Source organism: Drosophila ficusphila, unplaced genomic scaffold (genome assembly GCF_018152265.1).
Source record: "Drosophila ficusphila isolate 14025-0441.05 unplaced genomic scaffold, ASM1815226v1 contig_414, whole genome shotgun sequence".
In the NCBI taxonomy this organism is placed as follows: Eukaryota; Metazoa; Arthropoda; class Insecta; order Diptera; family Drosophilidae; genus Drosophila; species Drosophila ficusphila.
The window spans coordinates 14,711,270-14,731,979 of NW_025064328.1; the positions used below are offsets into that span (position 1 = coordinate 14,711,270).

Genomic DNA, 20,710 nt, shown 5'->3' on the forward strand with positions numbered 1-20,710 from the left:
TTATATATTTGGTATATATTTATTTAAATCCGTTCTTACTAACCCACAGTTCCATTAATGTTTTACTTTCTAAAGCAAATAATTGATTTATGTTGGATTTAATGTTGCAGTTGCAAGTAACAGGGCTGGCTTAGCGATTAATACACGAATGATAAAGGCAGAAAAATTTGTCCTCCTTCACATTCACTTTCACACTCGTATCGGCTTAGGTGGTCCAAACCTCTACATCCTGTCGACGACGACTTCAGGAACTACATTTTGAGGCGAATAACGGTGGCATTATTACCAGAGATTCTTGTTCGGGGGCAACCAACGCAAGAGCAAACCAAAACTCGGGGGTAATCGGGATTTATTGGGCTTGGGATTATCAAGCATCATCAGCGATCAGTGATCAGCGATCTGCGTCTTCCGAAGCTCTGGAATTTAGCAGACCCGGTGGGCTCATACTTACAGCCTAGTGGGATGGGAAATGAATGGAGCTACTCGGAGGGGAAAAGTACACGGGCTGGTTTCGGATTTCTTCTTTTATTATTTCGTTTACGTTTAGATATCTTACATGCTGAATTTCAAATCTGTGTGTTTCTCGTTCATGCCGGCGAGTGCGGTAATGTAATAGACCATAATGTACAGCAATTGTTCTTTTCTACATTCACACCAACTCGGCGCACTCGAACATAATGTAATAACTGCACGTACTTTTCTAAAGCAGGGATGGATTCAATTTGTGTTATGGTAACTAATCGGGGTCCAGTTAATGAAATCTGGGGTTGACTGTATAAAATAAAACAATAGTTCATTGAGAGATGGCGAATAGGTGGTGGAGAGGTGGAGGAATATCAAATCTTCGGTAGTGTCTGCCAAGAAGGATTCTTTCGCACTAACGAGTCACGTGCACGTGCAATTAAACGGAATTAAAATGATTAACTAGCAGCAGCGAACATAAGCTTTTTTGGGTGGTTTGGGTCCTCGTCGTCGGGGTTCGAAGAGCCAGCACGTTTTAGTTCTGCATAATTTATTTCTTTAATGTTATGTGTAGGTAATTTTTGTTTAATCAATTCACAGCGTCTCTAATTGTATAACAGAGTAAATTATGTATAATGTTAATTTAATAAGGTATTCTCTAAAAATGCTAGAGGATTACTTAATTCCTTACAACTGAGGCTGACATAAGTACACAATGAATCCCTCAAACAATTTCGATTCGATTGCCGCATCGCCCGAACTTTTGTCGGGTGGCTGCCTTATGCAGTGTGCACGATAGTCAGAAACCCTGTTCCTAATCATTTGCTCATATATGTACATACAATACAATACAAATGGGCACGGACACCGAACTTGGGAGTTAACTGTGTACCGAGACATGTGATCACTTAATATCTTGTGCTCGAAATTATTCTTACAATTATGGAATGAATTAACCAATATTTGTTTTTCGGTGCGAGTAGCCATATGACGCAATTACGGGTAAACAACCCGTAAGCAATGGTACGCTAGGTTGGGGCCTGCTAAGACATCAAAGTACAATTAGATTCGATTGGAAAAAGTTATAGTTTTACCTAAACGGATTAAACAAAAATTGTTCATGAACGTTTATCTGTTAGAAAGAATTTTTCTTTTGCATGATTTAGCCTACACTGCAGTATTACACAGAGACGAAGTTGTGAAGTTCAAGAAGATTTGGTTTTCTACAAAAAGACATCAACTTCTAGAGATAAGACCTTTTCGAAAAGTTTCCTTTGGCAACCCACGGGAAATTGTTTGTCGAAAACTGACTAATGTAATTGAAAATACCGGTGTAGAACTCTCTTATTTGTATATGTAGCATTGTATGTACAAAAAGCAATCCTGCTAAATTTAATAATATACAAACACAAATATAGATTTAGGGTGTACGCGTGTTAGACAAATCGTTAGCTCAAAGAATGTGTTGATCGTTTCACGCTGTTTGTTCATAGCCAAAAGCCAGGAGTGAGTCAGTCGGCCCATCTTTTGGTGTCACCAGTCAATTCTGTGACACCGGGTGGAAATCAGTAGTATTTGGGAACAAACTTCATGTGGGTTAAAGTCGTTACGTTAGATGTATATAATTGTGGGTTTCTTGTTCTGTTTATATTTAGTAACATTTTTATACTAGAAATTAGAATAATGAAGTTGGGCTTATGGATTATAATTATATTCTTAAAGCATCATAGCGTACAGCAGGCCAAAGAAGACAGCCCACATTAACACAATCCCATGCATCTTATATATAGGACTCTCACCATCTGCGATTTTTCTAGCAACAAACTTCAATGTCTCATCTAATAAAACTACAGGAATTGAGAATTTCATCACAGTTATCCATTCCTCTGCAGACAACGGTGTCACTTGGAAGACGGTCTGTGGACGACAACGAAGTTAGCTTTTTGAAAAACGAGGCTCTAATCGCCTTGCACTTACGGAGAGGACATCGACGTAAAGAATAACAAAGTGAAGAGTGAAGGAGAGTGCCATTGATCCAATCAGCCACAGGTTGCACCATGGAGGCATGGTAATCAGCGACTGGTTTTCAGACAAGCTGATCAAGCAAAATAAGTTTAGTTCGTGTCTAATGACTTAGTTGTATCCGTTACGGTTTGACTCACCTGTTCATTGCGTTCAACATTTCGATTGTCACCAGCACGGACAAGGCCATGGTCATCGCGTGAGGGTCGCTGAAGATCTTGCAGTCCACGCCCTTGAACTCGTCACCTCCACCCAAGCAGGCCAGATGATGGGTGAGCTGCCAGTAGGACAGTTTGGGGCCCTCGTCGGAGAACACAAACCACCAGGCGGCGGCACCAACTGTAGCAGCGCCGACGTAGAAGCCGATAGCCATGTAACTGAATAAAGCAGAAGCAATAATCCTTAGCATCAATTTGAATGGGTTTATGTGCCAGTAACTCACCGGAAGAACAACCATCCAGAGATGAGACCCTCATCGGCCTTCCTAGGGGGCTTCTCCATGATGTCTAGATCAGGAGGGTTGAAGCCCAGAGCGGTGGCTGGGAGACCATCAGTAACCTGTGGAAAGTGCGCCATTACAAACCATTCCGGATAGATTGTTGGGCAAATAAATATTTACCAAGTTGACCCAGAGCAGCTGGACGGGAATCAGAGCCTCGGGCAGACCGAGGGCAGCAGTAAGGAAGATGGAGACGACCTCACCGATGTTCGAGGAGATGAGGTAACGAATAAACTGCTTCATGTTGTTGTAAATAGCGCGACCTTCTTCAACGGCGGACACGATGGAGGAGAAGTTGTCGTCAGCCAAAACCATCTCGGCGGCAGACTTGGCGACAGCGGTACCAGAGCCCATGGCAATACCGATTTCGGCCTTCTTCAGGGCGGGGGCGTCGTTCACACCGTCACCAGTCATGGCGGAGATTTCGTTCATGCTCTGCAGGAACTCAACGATCTTGGACTTGTGCTGGGGCTCCACGCGGGAGAACAATCGGGATCGGGCAACGGCGGCCTTTTGTTCGGTGGGGGAGAGGTCATCAAACTCACGACCGGAGTAGGACTTGCCGGTTGTGTCTTCGTCTTCGCCGAACACACCGATCCTGCGGCAGATAGCTTCGGCAGTGGCCTTGTTGTCACCGGTGATCACAATAACGCGGATACCGGCGGCGCGGCAGCGCACAATGGAATCGAACACCTCCTTACGGGGGGGATCCAGCATGCCCACAACTCCGACGAAAGTTAGGTTGACCTCGTACTGGTAGAACTTGGTAGAGTCGCCGAGATCCATTTCATCGGGCTTCATGGGACTGTCGGCGACGGCCAAAGCCAGGCAGCGGAGAGTGTCGCGTCCAGTGCCATACTGGCCGGTTAGCGCGAGGATCTTGGCCTTCAGGGCCGAGGTCAGAGGCACCTTGGTGGTGCCAACACGGGCGTGTGTGCAGCGCTCCAGGACTCCCTCGGGGGCGCCCTTAACGAAAAGCTTGGGGCCGGTGCCCAAGCGGGAGGCCTTAAGGGGGGTGCAGTACGAGGACATGGACTTGCGGTCGCGGGAGAATTCCAGGGTGAACTCCTTCTTCCACTTGGTCTCGATCTCCCCACGGCAGGCGATGGCGGCTGAGCGGCGGTCCAGGCCAGACTTGTTCACGCTGAAACTGTTCAGCTTCTCGGCCAGCACAATCAGAGCGGTCTCGGTAGCCTCGCCGACCTTCTCGAAGGCTTGCTTGAACTCATTGTAGTCGATGGCAGAGTCATTGCACATGATGCAGATGGTGGAAAGCTCCTGCAGGGCATCGTGATCGGAGGCCTTGACGCGCTGGCCGCCCAAGAAGACCTCGCCGATGGGTTCATAGGTAGAGCCGGTCAGCTCAAACTCCAGGAAGCTGCTGTCGTTACCCTCAACCTTGTCGAAGATGAACATGCGCGAGACGGACATCTGGTTGGTGGTGAGTGTGCCGGTCTTATCGGAGCAGATGACGGAGGTGCAGCCCAGGGTCTCCACAGAGGGCAGCGAGCGTACGATGGCGTTCTTCTTGGCCATACGGCGAGTGCCCAGGGCCAAACAGGTGGTGATGACGGCAGGCAGACCCTCGGGAATGGCTGCCACGGCCAGAGCGACGGCGATCTTGAAGTAGTAGATGGCGCCCTTAATCCAGGAACCTCCGTGGGCGGGGTCGTTGAAGTGGCCAATATTGATGGCCCACACGGCCACGCAAATGACGGAGATGACCTTGGAAAGCTGCTCACCGAACTCATCGAGTTTTTGCTGAAGAGGCGTCTTGATCTCCTCGGTCTCGGACATTTCGGTACGGATCTTGCCAATAGCGGTGCTCAGGCCGGTTCCGATAACGACGCCGCGGGCCTTGCCGGCGGCCACGTTGGTGCCGGAGAACAGAATGTTCTTCTTGTCCTGGTTGACGGCGCGGGGATCGGGGATCGCATCCGTGTGCTTAATGACGGACACCGACTCTCCGGTAAGGATGGACTGATCAATCCTGAGGGTAGTCGAGTAGATGTGGGTGATGCGGATATCAGCTGGGATCTTGTCGCCGACGGAAACCTCTACGAGGTCTCCGGGAACGATCTCTTTCGCGCGCACCTTCTGGATGCCAGACTTGTCCTGGCGCACCACCTTGCCCATCTCGGGCTCGTACTCCTTGAGGGCCTCGATGGCCGACTCGGCGTTACGCTCCTGCCATACTCCGACCACAGCGTTGGCTATCAGAATAAGTAAAATAACTAGGGGCTCTACAAATGCAGTGAACGTTTCCTCGTGTTCTTCAAAAAGGGCGAGAACCTGGGGTGGAAGATAATAAAAGGGGTTTACATTTTGGGGGTGGTTGTCGGTGCACCATTGTGGACTTACAAATGAGATGATGGCTGCTAACAGCAGAATCTTCACCAGCAGATCGTCAAACTGTTCCAAGACCAGCTGCCAGATGCTCTTTCCTGTGAAATACAAAAATTAGTATTGAAACACATTCGAATAACAAGGTGGGGGTAGAGAGAATTGTCTGATTCGCACCTTCCTCGGTCGGCAACTCTGTAACGATAAGAAAACAAACACGTCAGTCAATTCAGGAGGCCTTTGGGGTTAGCAGGCGATTCTCACCGTTGGGTCCATATTTCTTCTGGTTCGACTTGATCTGATCGAGGGTTAGGCCGCGCTCTGCGTCCGTTCCGAAAAAGGTGAGAGCCTGTTCGACGGTTTTCGAGTGACCGTCTTCCATCTTGATTCGTTATCCTCTTCGTTCAGTAGCCTGCATCCAGTTTTTTTTATTCAGATTTGAAAGAAAACGCAAAGCAAGGCACTTTTTAGTTCTCGAGGCTCTATGGGTTATTTGATTCTACGGTGCTACGACTGACTGGAATAGCAAATGTGTATGTATGTACGGGGCCGTTTGCAGTTAAAACTACCTCATTAGGTTCTGAATAAGTGTTTGTACATACGAATGTGCATGTGCACACGGGTACTTTCCAACATACATGGTCACATACACAGGTGCTATATGCTAATTTCCAGTGATTCTGGCCACTATAAAATAGCGCAGTTATCGCGCCAACTTTGGATGGGATCGGGACGGATCAGACCGACTAAGAGAATATGCTGGAATGATGGGATTACCCTTGCCAAATCGCTCCGCTTATGAGATTCACACACGTGTCACTTCGCACAACAGACGCAGTTTTCAGGTTCTGCGTTTTCAGACAGGCAGATCAATGAGGGAATTGTGTTCCGGAAGTCGGCTCCTACGTTAGCCTCGCAAACGACGCACTGCGTGTGTTAAGTACTTTTTTCCACAGATTCTCTATATATTATAGGCCATGGCGCTTTTTCTGAATATGGGTGCTGATAACTATTGCACTAAGTCTCGGGCCGCGCATTACTGCCTATCGGCGTCGTTTCTACCTGACATGACACGACATTATTCGCCTCAGGGCTGAATTAAAACGTGTATCGCAATTTCGGCGATGATCGAAAGAGTTCTACCTCTTTCATCACCCAAAATTAAAAGGCTGTTTACCTACTTAATATATATTAACTGCACCGCTTAATTTAACCGCTGCTGCAGCGGTAAATTTGTGCAATCGAATACGATTGTCGGCACTATCGATGTTAAGTACAAGGCTGCGATAGTTAATTGGTGAGTATCCAGTTTTTAAAACTGTGGAGAGAAACATTTTCAAGTGTTATCAGAATTGCAAATTTCATAAAAATGAAAAATGCAATTTAAAATCCTTATCACACATTTTTCAATTCATTTTTTTTTAATCCGGTGAAGAAGTGAGACTGCCGTTCTGTCCACCACATCGAGACCAAGACTACTTATTTTCTGCCAAATTAATGAGATCAAGAGCCCACAATAAATAGATCTGGGTGCCAGGTATTTGCTGGCAGCGACATTTTTAAATTTTAATTTTAATCTTTTCGCGAGCAGACACTAGATTCAGGCCATACGGGGAATTTTGAACGGCAGCCAAATCGCATAATACTTGAATATTACGCTAGAAAAAGCACAATTAACATACTTAACTGCTGATAACGAGAGCTGGACAGTTTCCCGCCTTGAAAATACGTTTTTTTTAAAAGATTGTCAAGCAATGTTCGCGAAAGCCACTTATTTTTGAGCGCATAGACGTATTTCCAAAAACATCTATAGGCCGTTCAGTCTATATATCTCTAATATACTAATGACACATCTTGTGCTTGTGTGGATCCATACGTGTGCATTATGGAGCAAAAAATCGCCTCTGTCCGAGATGGGCTAAAAATAGAGTTCTAGCACCCGAAAAATACTAGCTCAATTTTGAACATTCGTAAATATATAAAGATATATACTAGCAACACATAAATAAGCGTGCACATATATTCAGAGAGACGATCGTAGGGAGAAATATTCTTTTCGGTTATATGTATGATTTAACAGCTAATGATATTTCGAGCACAGATATCTGCATTCTAATGGATGTCGACATTTTTGCGAGATGTTTCCCATGTCCCTGATCCAATAATTCCGATTGACAAGTCCCTCTGATGAGTTGTATAACGTTTTAAATGAGTTAAGCCCGGTAAAGAAAAGGTTTCTAGGGCATGTTTTGTCAAAGGACCTGGGGAGAACGAATTTATGATATTCTCGATGCTCCCCAGCTTGGCTTTATGTCTTTTATAAGGGAAGCACTGAATCAATCATTGTGTAAAATATGCGGATAAGGACTCGAGGAGACTGCAATGAGCATGTGCGGTGATTACATTGGGATAAAGGCATATACGTATTTCCCAGCGGTTGCATAACAAGATTTTCAATCACAAATACAAAGACCTCAGGCACTTGGGGAAACTTTACATCTGTGTCGGATCTATTCGTGGAGTGCTTTCGTATTGGTGACATTCAAAATTTTCAATTCGACTCCGGAGGTCGAGGTCGCTCACTGTTTGTGCTCCTTACGGGTATTTTGAAGTTTTTTAGACTTTGGGACAATAGGGAGAGTGATAACCAAACTGGGAAGACACTTTAAAACACGGTTTTTTTTGGGTGTAAGCATGTTCGTATGTAGATGTGGTATAACTTTTTTATTTTCCAGGTTTTCTATTTTGCGCGCGGTAGAATTTTAATATTTTACATTGCTGGTTTTATTTTTTCCAAATCCAATGGAATTCGGAACAAATCACTTTGAATTCGCTTTGGAATTGTTGCAAAAAATCAACAAAACTTACAATTATTATTCCTAGTAAAAATTCCGTTATTATATAATAAATTTATTTAAGTCGGAAGACCAAGAGCTAACACAAAGATCGCGCTATTATAACGATCAACGGCAACTGAAAGCAAGGAGAACGCTGCTCGATGAGAGTGTCTATTTGAATTACAAAATTCATATATTTTGGCAAAATTCCCAAAACTACATACACTCTCTATTTTGGCCCGGGAAAATACTTTTAGCACGCACAAACTTTTGAGCACTTACCACCTATCCTATGCGATCAGAATTGTTGGCGGTTCTGATCTGCTCGTGTTTTTCGTATCTCGCTGAAGCAAATTATACTGTGGTCCCCAGCCTCAGAGATATATGCACATAGGTGGGAATACCACAAGCACACGAATATATATATCCAGATCGGCGGGAGCGCAGATACTAAAAGTCTAGAGCAATGTGGGGAGATCACTTGTGGCTGTGAGTGTAGACTTATTTCGAAAAATGCACGTGTGTTTGTCTAATATTTAGAAAATGTTATTTTTAAACCAATCTAGGAAAAATGTGTTCGATTAGATAAACGGTTTGTCACCTCTAGGGGTCTGTGCCCCTAATATTAATTAATTATTAAGTAGTCATGTGCAAACCATGAAAGGAAGTTTTTATTTTCCATTGACAAAAAGGTTTCTATATTATCGGTAACATACTTTTTTGTTTCAGCTCCCCAAATAATTCTTTTTTGATTCATTATTAATTTTTCCTAATAGTTTTCTTGGTGCACATAACAGCGAATAGTGTATGCATCTATCGGCTTTCTGTTTTAGGATTCTTTCTTTGGCTTTTCTACTTTTTCCTTAAATTCAGTAGAGACTGGCAGCCGTCCTTTAGCCGCATAAAAATAGTCTTGTAATGCCTCTACGGTCTCTCAAAAGTTGGCAAGAGCGCTCTCCGCACACGTTTTTCCCGTATGATATCCGCCCTGTGCAGAAACTATTACGACTTTTCATAGAGACCCATAAATATGCATTTGGCTACTATTTTACCTCTATATGTCTAGGCCAGAACTTTTATAAGCTACCTATATATTTAAAAATATTGATAAATGACAATACAGCCAAGAATATTATACTATTTTAAGACTGCGAGATCTGGGGTTAATTCTGTTGTCAACCGCTGGATAACAAATATTGAAGAATGCAGTTGGCCACACTAAAAAACCTGCAAATTTTACTAACTAAAATTTTAACCATTTATTTCTAATAAAAATAATCTGATTTGCTTCCTCTTTCTTTTCATTTTAAAATAAGATTTGAAAGCATATAAAAAATCGATTTGTTCAAGTTATTTTTGAAACATAATTTACCTGTAATTGCCACAGTTTATTACACAACTATTCGCCAATTATTCATTTTGTCATATTTCTGTTTTACGTAACAACAAAGAGAAGATATGATCTAGATATAGGCGGTTGGAAACTCTTAACATTAGATCAATCACCAACCCAGTTCCTCATGAAAGCTTTACGTCACAAAAACATTAAAATACAAAAATAGATGAACAAGTGAAGAACTATCACGAATGTTACTGATTACTATGCTAAAAAAAATATTTTTTAATTCAAAATAAAATATGTACATATTTTTCTTAGTCTGGTATTGAAAGCAATTACGTTTTGGTGGAAAATAAGTAAGAATCTTTTTTTCCTGAGGTCAACTTGACGGCGTTTTCGCTTCCAACAATGTTACTTAAAGTAAGCAAGTCATATTTTGTGTACAGGATATTGACGGACATTGCTTCTCCAAATCCATCACGCGGGTTTTGATTGGACTCAAGCATTAAATTTATCATTTCTGAATAAAAGTGCGGAAAATTGGGTGGCTGATACATAATCAAATTCCGGATGCCCTTAATTCGGGTGCGCCGGAAGAAGTGTGCTCTTTCCGAGTACAGAAGAACAGATGCTCCGCTGTGGAAGAATATATCTCTCGCCCGGGAAATTTTTTCTTTCTTCGTATACTCATTGATCTGCACAAAGCTGACCATTTCGGTTTTGAAATAATTTCGTATCCGTACATAGTCAAAATAGCTGGGAACGTACAGCATGCAATGAGAAAACCCTGGCTTACTAAACTGGGGCATAATATTTTTTACAAAGTACTCGAATCGATCGTCAAATGTGGACTCCACACTTGAGCAACTAATTCGGCGGAAAACTTGCTGAAGTGGTGTAAGCACATTGCGGATGTCTCCGTGTTCCACTTGATTTGCAATTCGTACTTTTCCCTGGTAGTTTTTGCATTTACTATTAAGCACTGCTCGAAACTCAGGAAGATCATGAGATGAGAAAAGCAGGGTTTGGCGGTAGAAACTTGAAGCTCCACTCAGGCACCACGTTCGAACCCGTTGACAATTTGCATCGGGCAGCTTTTGCGGTTGCAAATGTAAATGGTCCAGAGAGTGCAAAAGGTTCTCCCAATTCTGGGCCAAGAAGAGTTCAGCCTGGTCAATTACAAGCAGCTCAATTGAGTTTAAAAAGTCAAAATCGTTGTCTTTGTCCGTGACTAGCATTCTTAATCCCAACGGAGATGCAATTAATATATCCGACAAGTTCATATCGGAGAAAAGGGACATGGTTTTCTTGGTAAACCGAATACCCAGCTTAAAGTTGTCATCTGTGTTGCCACTGAATGTCTGCTCATAGTCAACCGGCTTGGGGTTGGTTTTTGGGAAATAAATTGTGTTGCCAGAGTAATCTTGTAGAAAGCGTTCATAGTTGGCAATAGAAGTCTTTCTGGCCTGATCTGTAAAATACGTGGGTTAGATAAATATTTTATTAGCTTTTTCTTAAATTACTCACCGTCTTGACCGCCAAACAGTAGGTCCCCGATAATATTTACTATCTTTAGAGCTGATTCTCTGAAAGGCACTATAAAAACTACCTTCATTCGCTTTAATCCCTGGTCTCTAAAAATTTCTGGTATGGAGATTTCGTTAGGTGACATTTTCTGGGTCTTGGCAAGAACGGAGACCTTTTCATTGTTTCGCAATATCAGAGATCTGACTTTGAGCATGTGATTTAGGGCATGCAGACAATACACATATCTGATATCCTCGCCATTACCATGCGTTCTTTGGGGATAGTAAAGATCCTGATAGTTGTTCGCAATGTAGAAGAGTTGGGACTGCAGTGCGGTGAGTGGAAGCTTGGCGTTTCCGGGAATGGGCATTTTTACCTCCAACTTCTGGAGATCTGAAGACTGAACAATTTGCTTGGGCTCAGTGCAGTCCGGCTCTTTAAATTCTTTAGACAGTCGTGGAAAGTCAAACTTCACCTTTCCCAAGGCAGACCAATCGCTCTTGGTGGTTTTCACATCCTTACCGGCAATTAAATCGTTGATATTGTCTGTGGACAGCTCAAAATCAAAGCGTTTCGAAAACGTGTTGTATGTTTCCAATTCTGCACATATTTTTTGAGAGCATTGTTTCTTTTTGGCTTTAACACTTTTAGTAACAGGATCAATTTCTTTATCCGGATTTGAACCAAGAATTTGACCTAAAAACACGAATTGTTGGTAATAAACCGTTTGGATTAATATCTTATCAAACACATACTGGTTGGGATGTGACTAAAACCAGTCACGAGCTGTTCATAAAATCCAGTCTCGTCCTGAATCTCCGGCAGGAGTTCGGCCACGGGCTCGAATTCCTGTTTAGGCACTGTCGGTATCCTTTCCCTCCGACGCGTCTCCTCCATTTGCTTGCTCCTCTGGATGTAACTATAGTTCTTGGAGAACTTGTCATTTCGACGCGCAGGCGTTGGTTTATTGTAGGGTTTGGCCTTGTTTTTCGGATGTTTATGTTTCATTTTGATCAGAAGTATGTTTTACACACGTGCGGCAACATAGGTCTGTCGAGCTTGATCGAAAAAATCGATAGTTCATAGAGATGGTATTTGTTAAGCCCAAGAAATACTGTAAAAATCAAATTTAACAAACTTAACGGTTCTGATAAGCTTCGGTCTTTGCATAATTTAATTAATAATGAAAGTTATTAAATTAGATCAAATTTTCTGAATTTAAAAATTTTAATTTAAAGTGGTGAATGTGGTTCGTTCTTTGGTTATTAATGCTTTACATTCAGGAGTGTAGTTTAAGTAAGACAGTATTATCAAAAATGCTGACATATTTATTAAAATTCAAAATCATTAACATTTAAACTGTGATTGCGTTCATATCACTTGCTTTCGTTTGACAAGTCGAAATTGATTTGAAGAGTTCTTGTAACGTTTTGCCTTAAACCAACGTTGGTTGATTTCAACAATAAAAACCAGGGCTCCAAAAATATCGATGTTTCAGAGCATCGATGCATCGAACAATTCCAAATTATCGATACTTAGCGTTTGTGAGTCCAATTTTTTTGTCTTATAAGTCGGGACATGGGAAGTGATCGCACGTTAAAAAAGCAAAAGATGTCGGTTTTACAGGAACTTAAGAAAATCACCACCATTGTTGCTGACACCGGCGACTTTGAAGGTAAATATACAAATATACACTAGAATTCACTAGTTTTATATTTCAAAGTAAAGCTTAACTCTTATCAAAGCCGGGAGTCTTGAGCCGGGTAATACAAAAGTGTGTGATCCCAGGCCCATATACTTATGTACACATGGTCAAATTTCGACCATTTACATATTTTGTTATTTACAGAAATTGATCTGAATGATAGACAAACGTCATGGACCCTTAAGCCATAGAAGTTTGTCTTATCTACTGCAGTGAAGATCAAATAAAAGTGAAAAAATAAAACGAAGCTGACTTTAGTTTGACCTTAGGTGCTTACGTGTGTTGGAACTGTGACCGCTACAGTATGACACACTGATAAGGTTTCGTGCGAAAACCTGCTCAGAAATCAAAAAGTTCAAAGACATTTTCGGTCAGGCGATTAAAAAATGAAAGCGGCTCAACAGGTTTTCGTGTTCGCCTAGAATTCGCAATGTAATTCAGTTGCTCGCCCAGTGATTATGCAAAGTTTCAGGCTCTAAACAGTGTTTTTACTTTCAGCTATTAACATCTACAAGCCCACAGATGCCACCACGAATCCCTCTCTTATTTTGTCAGCTTCATCCATGGAGCGGTACCAGCCCCTGGTGCAGAAGGCAGTGGACTACGGCAAGGCAAAAAAAGGGTAAAGAGGTAAATCAAGAACTCGAGACAACATACTCAATTATACATGTTTTCAGCTCCGTGAGTGAACAAGTAGCCGAGGCCATGGATTACCTTTGCGTGCTGTTCGGAACGGAAATCTTAAAGGTCGTCCCCGGTCGGGTTTCCACTGAAATCGACGCACGTCTTTCCTTCGACACCAAGAGGAGCGTGGAGAAGGCCCTGAAGCTGATTGATTTGTATAAGTCTCTGGGCATTGGCAAGGAGCGCATCCTGATCAAGCTGGCTTCTACGTGGGAAGGCATCAAAGCGGCCGAGATCCTGGAGAACGAGCACGGCGTGCACTGCAACCTGACACTCCTCTTCTCGTTCGCCCAAGCCGTGGCCTGTGCAGAGGCTGGCGTGACCTTGATTTCCCCTTTCGTGGGCAGGATCCTTGACTGGTACGTGGCCAACACGGATACAAAGAAGTTTGAGGCCCTCAAGGACCCGGGAGTAATCTCGGTAACCAACATCTACAACTACTATAAGAAATTTGACTACAAGACACTTGTTATGGGGGCCTCGTTCCGGAATGTGGGAGAAATCAAAGCTCTGGCAGGCTGCGATCTGCTCACCATTAGTCCTTCCCTGCTCAAGGAGCTGGAGAACGAGACCGAAACGGTCACCACTTACTTGTCCGTAAGCAACGCCAAGCTGCAGGATATCGAAAAGATCACCGTAAACGAGAGCCAGTTCCGCTGGCTGCTCAACGAGGATGCCATGGCCACCGACAAGCTTTCAGAGGGAATTCGAAAGTTTGCCGTGGATACCGTCAAGCTGGAGAATTTGATAAAGACCTATCTTAAGTAGAAATTCGTGTTTCTTTTTGCAGGTGAAGGATACATTTGTTTAAAAGATAAATGCTTTTATAATTAAATAAAAATTATAAATTATCAAAATATTGTCTTTTCTTAGAGTCTAATAATCAATTTAAAACCAATAGTTGACTATAAGTTTCGTTTTACATTTATGTAAAAATGTATGTAAAACCTTTGTATGTAAAATATTCGTAGTCATTAAAAAATCTTCTAAATCTAAAAAGGTATACACTTATTTATTTTAAATAATTCCTCAAATTAAATAAAACATATAATCTTCCATCACTTAACGCTAATGCTTAAAGGTATCTGCAAAAGTATCTTTACATTCCGCCCGCACAATCCGATAGTAAGTTAAGGTATCGATAAAAGTATCTACTTTGTTGCATCCCTAGGTTGATACATAAAATAAAAAATATATAAAAAGTGAGTTAGTACTGGTATTAAAAGTAATTTTTAAGAAACAAATTTATGCGTTACGACCACGCACATATAGAGAACATTGGTTCACTAAAAAACAGAGGCTGTCGCGTGTAGTGCCATAGAATAAGCCTTTTTCAGCGCCCGAAAGTCGCTCCCCAAACAGAATCGTGCTCCCATAGTTTCAGCCCGAAGTTGCTCCCATGAATAAAAATGTTCGGTAATTTCACGGTAAACAATAACCATTGTCAAACATAGGGAATAAGCTACGTTCAAATACGTAATTAGATTCGCGCTAAGATGTGATTGATTCGCGAAATTATATCTATTCTATTCGATTCAAATTGATTCGATTATACTCGAGTCCGACTTCCTGACGTCCTATGTCCTAAAACCTGAAATCAGTGAAAAATCGTTCGCGCATGAATATTCAAAATACTATTCTCTCCGAATCACGATGGTATAAGTATAATATAGTTTCCCAAAGTGTCAAAGAAATGGCAAATATTCGGAGGCACGGAGCACATACGTATTGATATATGTACATACATTTATTTATGTACATCCATTCACACATGCGAACCGAGAACTTGTGTATATATCTAAATACATACGAACGTATATACGAGTAGATACACAGCGGTGTGTACACATATCTGTGAGATATATATGCGCCCGCTTAGATCCCGATGAATTTATTTAAATTATTAATTATTTACATTAAATCTGCAGATCTACGGCTATATGTCCGTTAGATATATATTTTCCCGAATTTTATCGATCGTCGGGCGGCAAAAATTAATAGATTAAAATATAATTAGTAAATTCATGTTGGAGAAAAAGTTTTATCGAATTTTTGCCTAATATATGTAGATTTTCGCAAACATTGTACCGCGGGTACATACAACCATCCGAGTTATAACTGCAGATGGAATTATGTTGGTATCTCTATATATGTACATGCGTACCTGCCCCTTAGTATGCGCGAAAATTCCACCCGCCCTCTTCTTCACCTGTTACACTACGCCGATGTGAATATGAATGTGAATTTGATGAATTCCAATCGCCCGACGAGAATGTCGAATTTTTGCGTGGAGTAATTTTGATACCCTTGCTAAAGGTACTATAGATTCAGCCCGATTTTGGCAGTATTTATCCTTGCTCGAAATTAGCAGCTAATCCAGTCAAGCTCGTCGTTTTTGTCAACGCAACCTTGTATTTAAAAGATTTAAGTGTACTTAAACTTTGTCTTGCCAAGCCTAGATTTAGTTCTCGTAAATTTCGGCATTGATTGCACTCGATAATAGAGCCAGCGTTATTTTCGGACTCGAAATATAAGTGATTCATTCGGCTTTCGTGGGCGGCAATGTCAGAAATGTCGTCTTGGCTTTGGCGGCTATTATGGGCGATAAAGGTGATATAGGGGCATGATGTTTGTTTATAATCCCTTCGAGTACCAACCTGCTTGTTGAAGCCCAACTTATAATTAGGAATTGACAAGTAAATGCATCGGTTGTTGCCAATAATGTAGTTCTTATAACAATATTGCAGTTTTAAAAGCTCCTTACTTACGTTCCTTTGTCAATCCCAGCTTGCTAGCGAGATCTGCTGAAGCGCTGAGCCAACGGTGGTGTCACTGAGATCGCGGACCTAAGGTGTACATAAGCACATTGTGTATTGATCCGGGGAACTCAGCTATACTGGAGCAGAACGGAGAAAGCACAAGGGGTGCCGAGTCACCCGACGCGAACCAGGAAAACCGAGCGACGTGTTGGTGGACCCCGTGGGCTGCGATGGGTTGCTTTGGGTCACCCACCTCAAAGCAGTCGGACGTGAACTCGGAGGACTCGAAGAGCCAGAAGCGCCGGAGCGATGCAATATCTAGACAGTTGCAGAAGGACAAACAGCTCTACAGGGCCACACACAGGCTGCTCCTCCTGGGGGCGGGCGAGTCCGGCAAATCAACTATAGTCAAGCAAATGCGAATATTGCATGTCGACGGATTTTCTGAAACAGAGAAGAAACAGAAAATTGATGATATTAAAAAGAATATTCGAGACGCTATCTTGGTAAGTTCCAACAACTTGTTTGTCTAAATAGAAATTGTAGAACAAACGCACTGCTTACCACTAACCTTCCTCCTTGCAGACTATTACAGGAGCCATGAGCACACTTAATCCACCTGTAGCTTTAGAAAAGAAAGAAAATGAACCCAGAGTGGAGTACATTCAGGATTATGCATCTAGTAAGGCATTTAGCCTGCTTTTTGGCTGAATTACCTCAAACACAAGTTTTTTCCCACAGGTCCGGACTTTAACTATCCTCCTGAATTTTATGAGCATACAGAAGAACTATGGAAAGACAAAGGCGTTCTTCAAACCTATGAAAGGTCGAATGAGTATCAATTAATTGATTGTGCGAAATAGTAAGTATTGACCTTGTTTTGAATACCAAAAATCGATGTGGTCAGCCGAAAATTTATTTTTGTAGCTTAACAATTTTGTTTATCAATTCTAAAAGTGCATGTCAATCATTCTGATAGCTTAACTAAGTGTTTTTCTTGGAAGTGACTGAAGATTAAGAAAATTCGTTGGATCGAAAGTATGCATTTACTAATTTTAAAAAGTTAATTCGCTTAATTTAATGTAACTACTTACAACTATGTTGGCTTTTTAGAAGATTGGCAAATTTGCCTCTAAGAGTAAACTTGTTCCCAATATCGGTATTTTACTCTAGGCTAAGCAAATTCAAATTAAATAGACTCAACAATAGTATGAGCTCGGCACTAAAAAGGTGTATGTAATCCCTACTCCTACTTACTTTACTTTTTATATTTCCCATTAAAGTTTCCTGGATCGAGTGAGCACAATCAAGAATCCAAACTATACCCCTAATGAGCAGGATATTCTTCGGTGCCGTGTTTTGACTTCTGGAATTTTTGAAACAAGATTTCAAGTGGACAAAGTAAATTTTCAGTAAGTATTTCCGAAGCTGGTGAACTGAACTTAGTCAAAAGTAACCTTACCTTATGTACGTGTGCAGCATGTTTGATGTCGGAGGACAGCGAGACGAGCGTAGAAAATGGATTCAATGTTTCAATGATGTAACTGCTATTATATTCGTAACTGCGTGCTCAAGTTATAACATGGTTTTGCGTGAAGATCCCACCCAAAACCGACTTCGAGAATCTTTGGATTTGTTTAAGAGTATTTGGAACAACAGGTGACACGTGACGCTCTATCAACTAGAAACCTCAAAACTAACAAAAGTTTTTTATAGATGGCTTCGCACGATTTCTATTATACTATTTTTAAATAAGCAAGATTTGTTAGCAGAGAAAATTAAGGCTGGAAAAAGTAAATTGTCGGAATATTTCTCCGAGTTTAACAAATACCAAACGCCAAGTAAGTAAAATAGCAGAACACAAGAATCCGCCTAGCAACCCTTTTAAATATCACGATTCTTTTTGGCTCCAATATTAGCAGATGGGAACACTTTACTTCCTTAACTGCCAAATACAAAACACTTTTTAAAGGTGTAAAAGGAAATTAAATACAAATTTCGTTTAAAATTAAAATCCATACCTAAATTAACTTAAGAAATTTAATGGATAATATGTTTTGTCTAATTTCAAATGTGCTGTCGACACAGGTGACGCAATAATGGAATCCAATGACGACCCAGAAGTAATACGAGCAAAATATTTCATACGAGACGAGTTTCTGGTTCGTTATCCTGCGCTCTCTAAATAATTTAACAAACTAATTTGTTTAATTTCTGTTATTCAATTAGCGTATATCTACTGCTAGCGGAGACGGTAAACACTACTGCTATCCACATTTCACATGCGCCGTTGACACGGAAAACATTAAACGGGTGTTTAATGATTGCAGAGACATTATTCAAAGGATGCACCTTCGTCAATATGAATTGTTATAGGTTATCCCCATCGCCGTAATGCAAGTAAATAAAAATATTAATGACTTACTGTTTTAAATATAATTATCAAATGTAATTTGTATTTAAATAGTCCCTTGATTAAACAAAAATTCGCTGCATTTAGATCTGGTATGACCTTTCACAAAACTCAACATTACAGAATAATAAATAAACATGTTAATAACAGGAATGGTTGTTTTATTTCTAGTAGGTATTTTCTGGCCTGCCCTCGATTTCAAAGACGATACCCGGGGACGGAAATCCAGTCTGTCGAAGCGACAACTATAAATTGTCCGCCTTTTCGTCGTTGCTGGTAGAGCGCTCCCATCTTACCATCTTATGGGCCTGTACAATTGAAAAATAATATAAAATCATATAAGAATGGATTTCCGCATATTTCGACATAAGCTTACACAAAATGCGACTGGGGAGAAGCTTGGCGAGTTCTCGTAACTCCAGATGCCTCGCGGTTGAGAACTTGCGACTCATATTCGTCAGAGACACAAGGGTTAACTAGTTGGTGTGCTTGTGGTAATGGCTTAATGGCATAAGAAGCCCCCTTTTTTTAAACGTGTTAATAACAGAACATGGTCATTTTATTGATAGTAGGTATGAGGATGCACGTTTTTTATTTTCTATAATCCCTTGACATGAAGCATTTTAAGAGTATATTCGTGATTTTAGCGGTGTCCGTGTTCTTGAGCGTTTACAGTGGCTTGGACGTGTATTACTAGACGAGTTGGTTGAGAATGCTGAAGCTGGCGGAAGCCTTGTCGATCTCATCGAAGTTTCTTTTCAGTTTACTGTTCCAGGTGTCCCTGTACACCGGGTCCATTCTGACCAGGTACGGAACCAAGTCTCTGTGGTGACTTGCTCCCATCTTTCCAGGCATAAACCGATCTCCGCAGGGTTTCACAGAGTACTTCGCTTTAAAATCAGACGGGCTGCACTCGTAGCAAACGACTGATTGTCCATTTGCAGCGGAAATCAATCTTTAGGATAGAAAGACGGGTTTTATGGGAATAATTATACAGTAAACCAAGTCTGGAGTGGGTAAATGGGGACTTACCTTACTATAAAGGATCCTTCGTACTTCTTTGAGCCAGCTTTTCAGAACGAAGCATGTGTTAGCAGTGATAATAAGTTAGTAAAGTTTGATGGGATTTTATATAAACTATAACAAATGTCATCTGTGTCTTCTTTTCAACAAGATTGGGGAGCTAGATACAAGCTCTAAAGAAAAACTATTTATAAATGCAATAATTTATTAACAATTAGGTAGCTACATCATTTTATATGTACATATAAAATAGATCTCATGCTTTTTATTTACATATCCGTTTCATAACAGTTTCTTCGGTGGTCAAGATATGGTCAAAGTAAATGATGTGGTATAATTCCTAGAATAGCTCAGTCACTTAAAAGCCGTCTATTTTCAGTCCTTTTTATCAAGTGTCCTCCTCCAATGCTGTCTAAACCTCGTTTTGAGACAGCTCGAGACAACTTCTCTTGTAAGCCCTCAAAATTTTTGTTTTTAGACAGAAACCGATTCACATCTCTTAAAAAAAGTTTGTAATAATCATTTAGCAACGGCGTTGCGGTTAAATCGTCGCTGTTGCCGTTACCGAATTGTCTTAATGCTGAAATATCTGTTAAAAATAATAAAATACGAAATTAATTGCTAATTTACAAGCAAACACTTAAAAAATATAATAATGGAAGAATAAATTACAAGTTTCAAACCGTTTTCGTAGATCATTTTCGTTACCTTCGCAAAGATATTTTCCATCCATTAGTTCTTCATTTGAAATATCCTTTAGTACAACAAAAATTTGAACTTTATTTTCAGCATAGTTTCGTACAAAAAAAAAAAACATTTTCGAAATCAAAAAATATAGACATACCACGTTCGGGGCTGCTTCAATAAAGTTTAGGAACACGGATACCACCACAAGGACAATGAGAATGTTCATGTTTCCAATTGCTGGCCTTTAGAGTGGTCCACTTGGAAAACAGAACTCGCCGGAGTTTTAAGCAAGACTGGCGCTTTTTGCTGCCGGGGTTCGTTTTATATCCGAATATCTTCTGGCTTAAACAGGGTGATGGGAAATTTATGATGCAGATAACTAACGACACCCGTTATTAACAGCTTAGTGG

At 41.1% G+C, this 20,710-nt stretch overlaps 5 protein-coding genes across 14 annotated transcripts; 2 read left to right on the top strand and 3 right to left on the bottom strand.

Moving 5' to 3' along the window:
• Nucleotides 1–3: 3 nt before the first annotated feature.
• On the bottom strand, nt 4–8,555 carry LOC108090724 (calcium-transporting ATPase sarcoplasmic/endoplasmic reticulum type). 5 transcript variants are annotated; one of them, XM_017189535.2, is made up of 10 exons: nt 8,195–8,317; nt 5,591–5,738; nt 5,504–5,521; nt 5,345–5,427; nt 3,104–5,275; nt 2,927–3,042; nt 2,625–2,861; nt 2,440–2,557; nt 2,262–2,379; nt 4–251 (listed from the first exon to the last, which is right to left on the bottom strand). In XM_017189535.2, the coding sequence occupies exons 2-10, from the start codon at nt 5,706–5,708 to the stop codon at nt 223–225; spliced, it is 3,009 nt and encodes a 1,002-aa protein (XP_017045024.1). In that variant the 5' UTR covers nt 5,709–5,738; nt 8,195–8,317; the 3' UTR covers nt 4–222. The 5 variants fall into 5 exon arrangements, with proteins under 5 accessions (XP_017045024.1, XP_017045025.1, XP_017045023.1 ...); XM_017189536.2 differs by lacking the exon at nt 4–251 and adding an exon at nt 643–771; XM_017189534.2 differs by lacking the exons at nt 4–251; nt 8,195–8,317 and adding an exon at nt 8,446–8,555 and having other exon boundaries at nt 2,060–2,379.
• A 1,198-nt stretch (nt 8,556–9,753) lies between these two features.
• On the bottom strand, nt 9,754–12,082 carry LOC108090725 (U3 small nucleolar RNA-associated protein 25 homolog). Its single transcript, XM_017189537.2, has 3 exons — nt 11,785–12,082; nt 11,030–11,725; nt 9,754–10,973 (listed from the first exon to the last, which is right to left on the bottom strand). Exons 1-3 carry the CDS (start codon nt 12,035–12,037, stop codon nt 9,838–9,840), a joined length of 2,085 nt encoding a protein of 694 aa, XP_017045026.1. The 5' UTR covers nt 12,038–12,082; the 3' UTR covers nt 9,754–9,837.
• A 490-nt stretch (nt 12,083–12,572) lies between these two features.
• Nucleotides 12,573–14,275, top strand: LOC108090729 (probable transaldolase). Its single transcript, XM_017189543.2, has 3 exons — nt 12,573–12,704; nt 13,233–13,356; nt 13,412–14,275. The coding sequence occupies exons 1-3, from the start codon at nt 12,608–12,610 to the stop codon at nt 14,184–14,186; spliced, it is 996 nt and encodes a 331-aa protein (XP_017045032.1). The 5' UTR covers nt 12,573–12,607; the 3' UTR covers nt 14,187–14,275.
• A 273-nt stretch (nt 14,276–14,548) lies between these two features.
• Nucleotides 14,549–18,743, top strand: LOC108090726 (guanine nucleotide-binding protein G(s) subunit alpha). 4 transcript variants are annotated; one of them, XM_017189540.2, is made up of 10 exons: nt 14,549–14,620; nt 16,206–16,683; nt 16,763–16,859; nt 16,919–17,039; nt 17,461–17,589; nt 17,657–17,836; nt 17,894–18,018; nt 18,257–18,339; nt 18,407–18,577; nt 18,645–18,743. In XM_017189540.2, the coding sequence occupies exons 2-9, from the start codon at nt 16,408–16,410 to the stop codon at nt 18,551–18,553; spliced, it is 1,158 nt and encodes a 385-aa protein (XP_017045029.1). In that variant the 5' UTR covers nt 14,549–14,620; nt 16,206–16,407; the 3' UTR covers nt 18,554–18,577; nt 18,645–18,743. The 4 variants fall into 4 exon arrangements, with proteins under 4 accessions (XP_017045029.1, XP_017045027.1, XP_017045030.1 ...); XM_017189538.2 differs by having other exon boundaries at nt 18,407–18,743; XM_017189541.2 differs by having other exon boundaries at nt 14,550–14,620; nt 18,266–18,339; nt 18,407–18,743.
• Nucleotides 18,744–19,131: 388 nt separating this feature from the next.
• Nucleotides 19,132–20,582, bottom strand: LOC108090657. 3 transcript variants are annotated; one of them, XM_017189436.2, is made up of 4 exons: nt 20,458–20,582; nt 20,322–20,367; nt 19,623–19,659; nt 19,132–19,545 (listed from the first exon to the last, which is right to left on the bottom strand). In XM_017189436.2, exons 1-4 carry the CDS (start codon nt 20,524–20,526, stop codon nt 19,284–19,286), a joined length of 414 nt encoding a protein of 137 aa, XP_017044925.1. In that variant the 5' UTR covers nt 20,527–20,582; the 3' UTR covers nt 19,132–19,283. The 3 variants fall into 3 exon arrangements, with proteins under 3 accessions (XP_017044925.1, XP_017044928.1, XP_017044927.1); XM_017189439.2 differs by lacking the exons at nt 19,132–19,545; nt 19,623–19,659 and adding an exon at nt 19,805–20,202; XM_017189438.2 differs by lacking the exons at nt 19,132–19,545; nt 19,623–19,659 and adding an exon at nt 19,805–20,202 and having other exon boundaries at nt 20,286–20,367.
• Between the last annotated feature and the right edge of the window lie 128 nt (nt 20,583–20,710).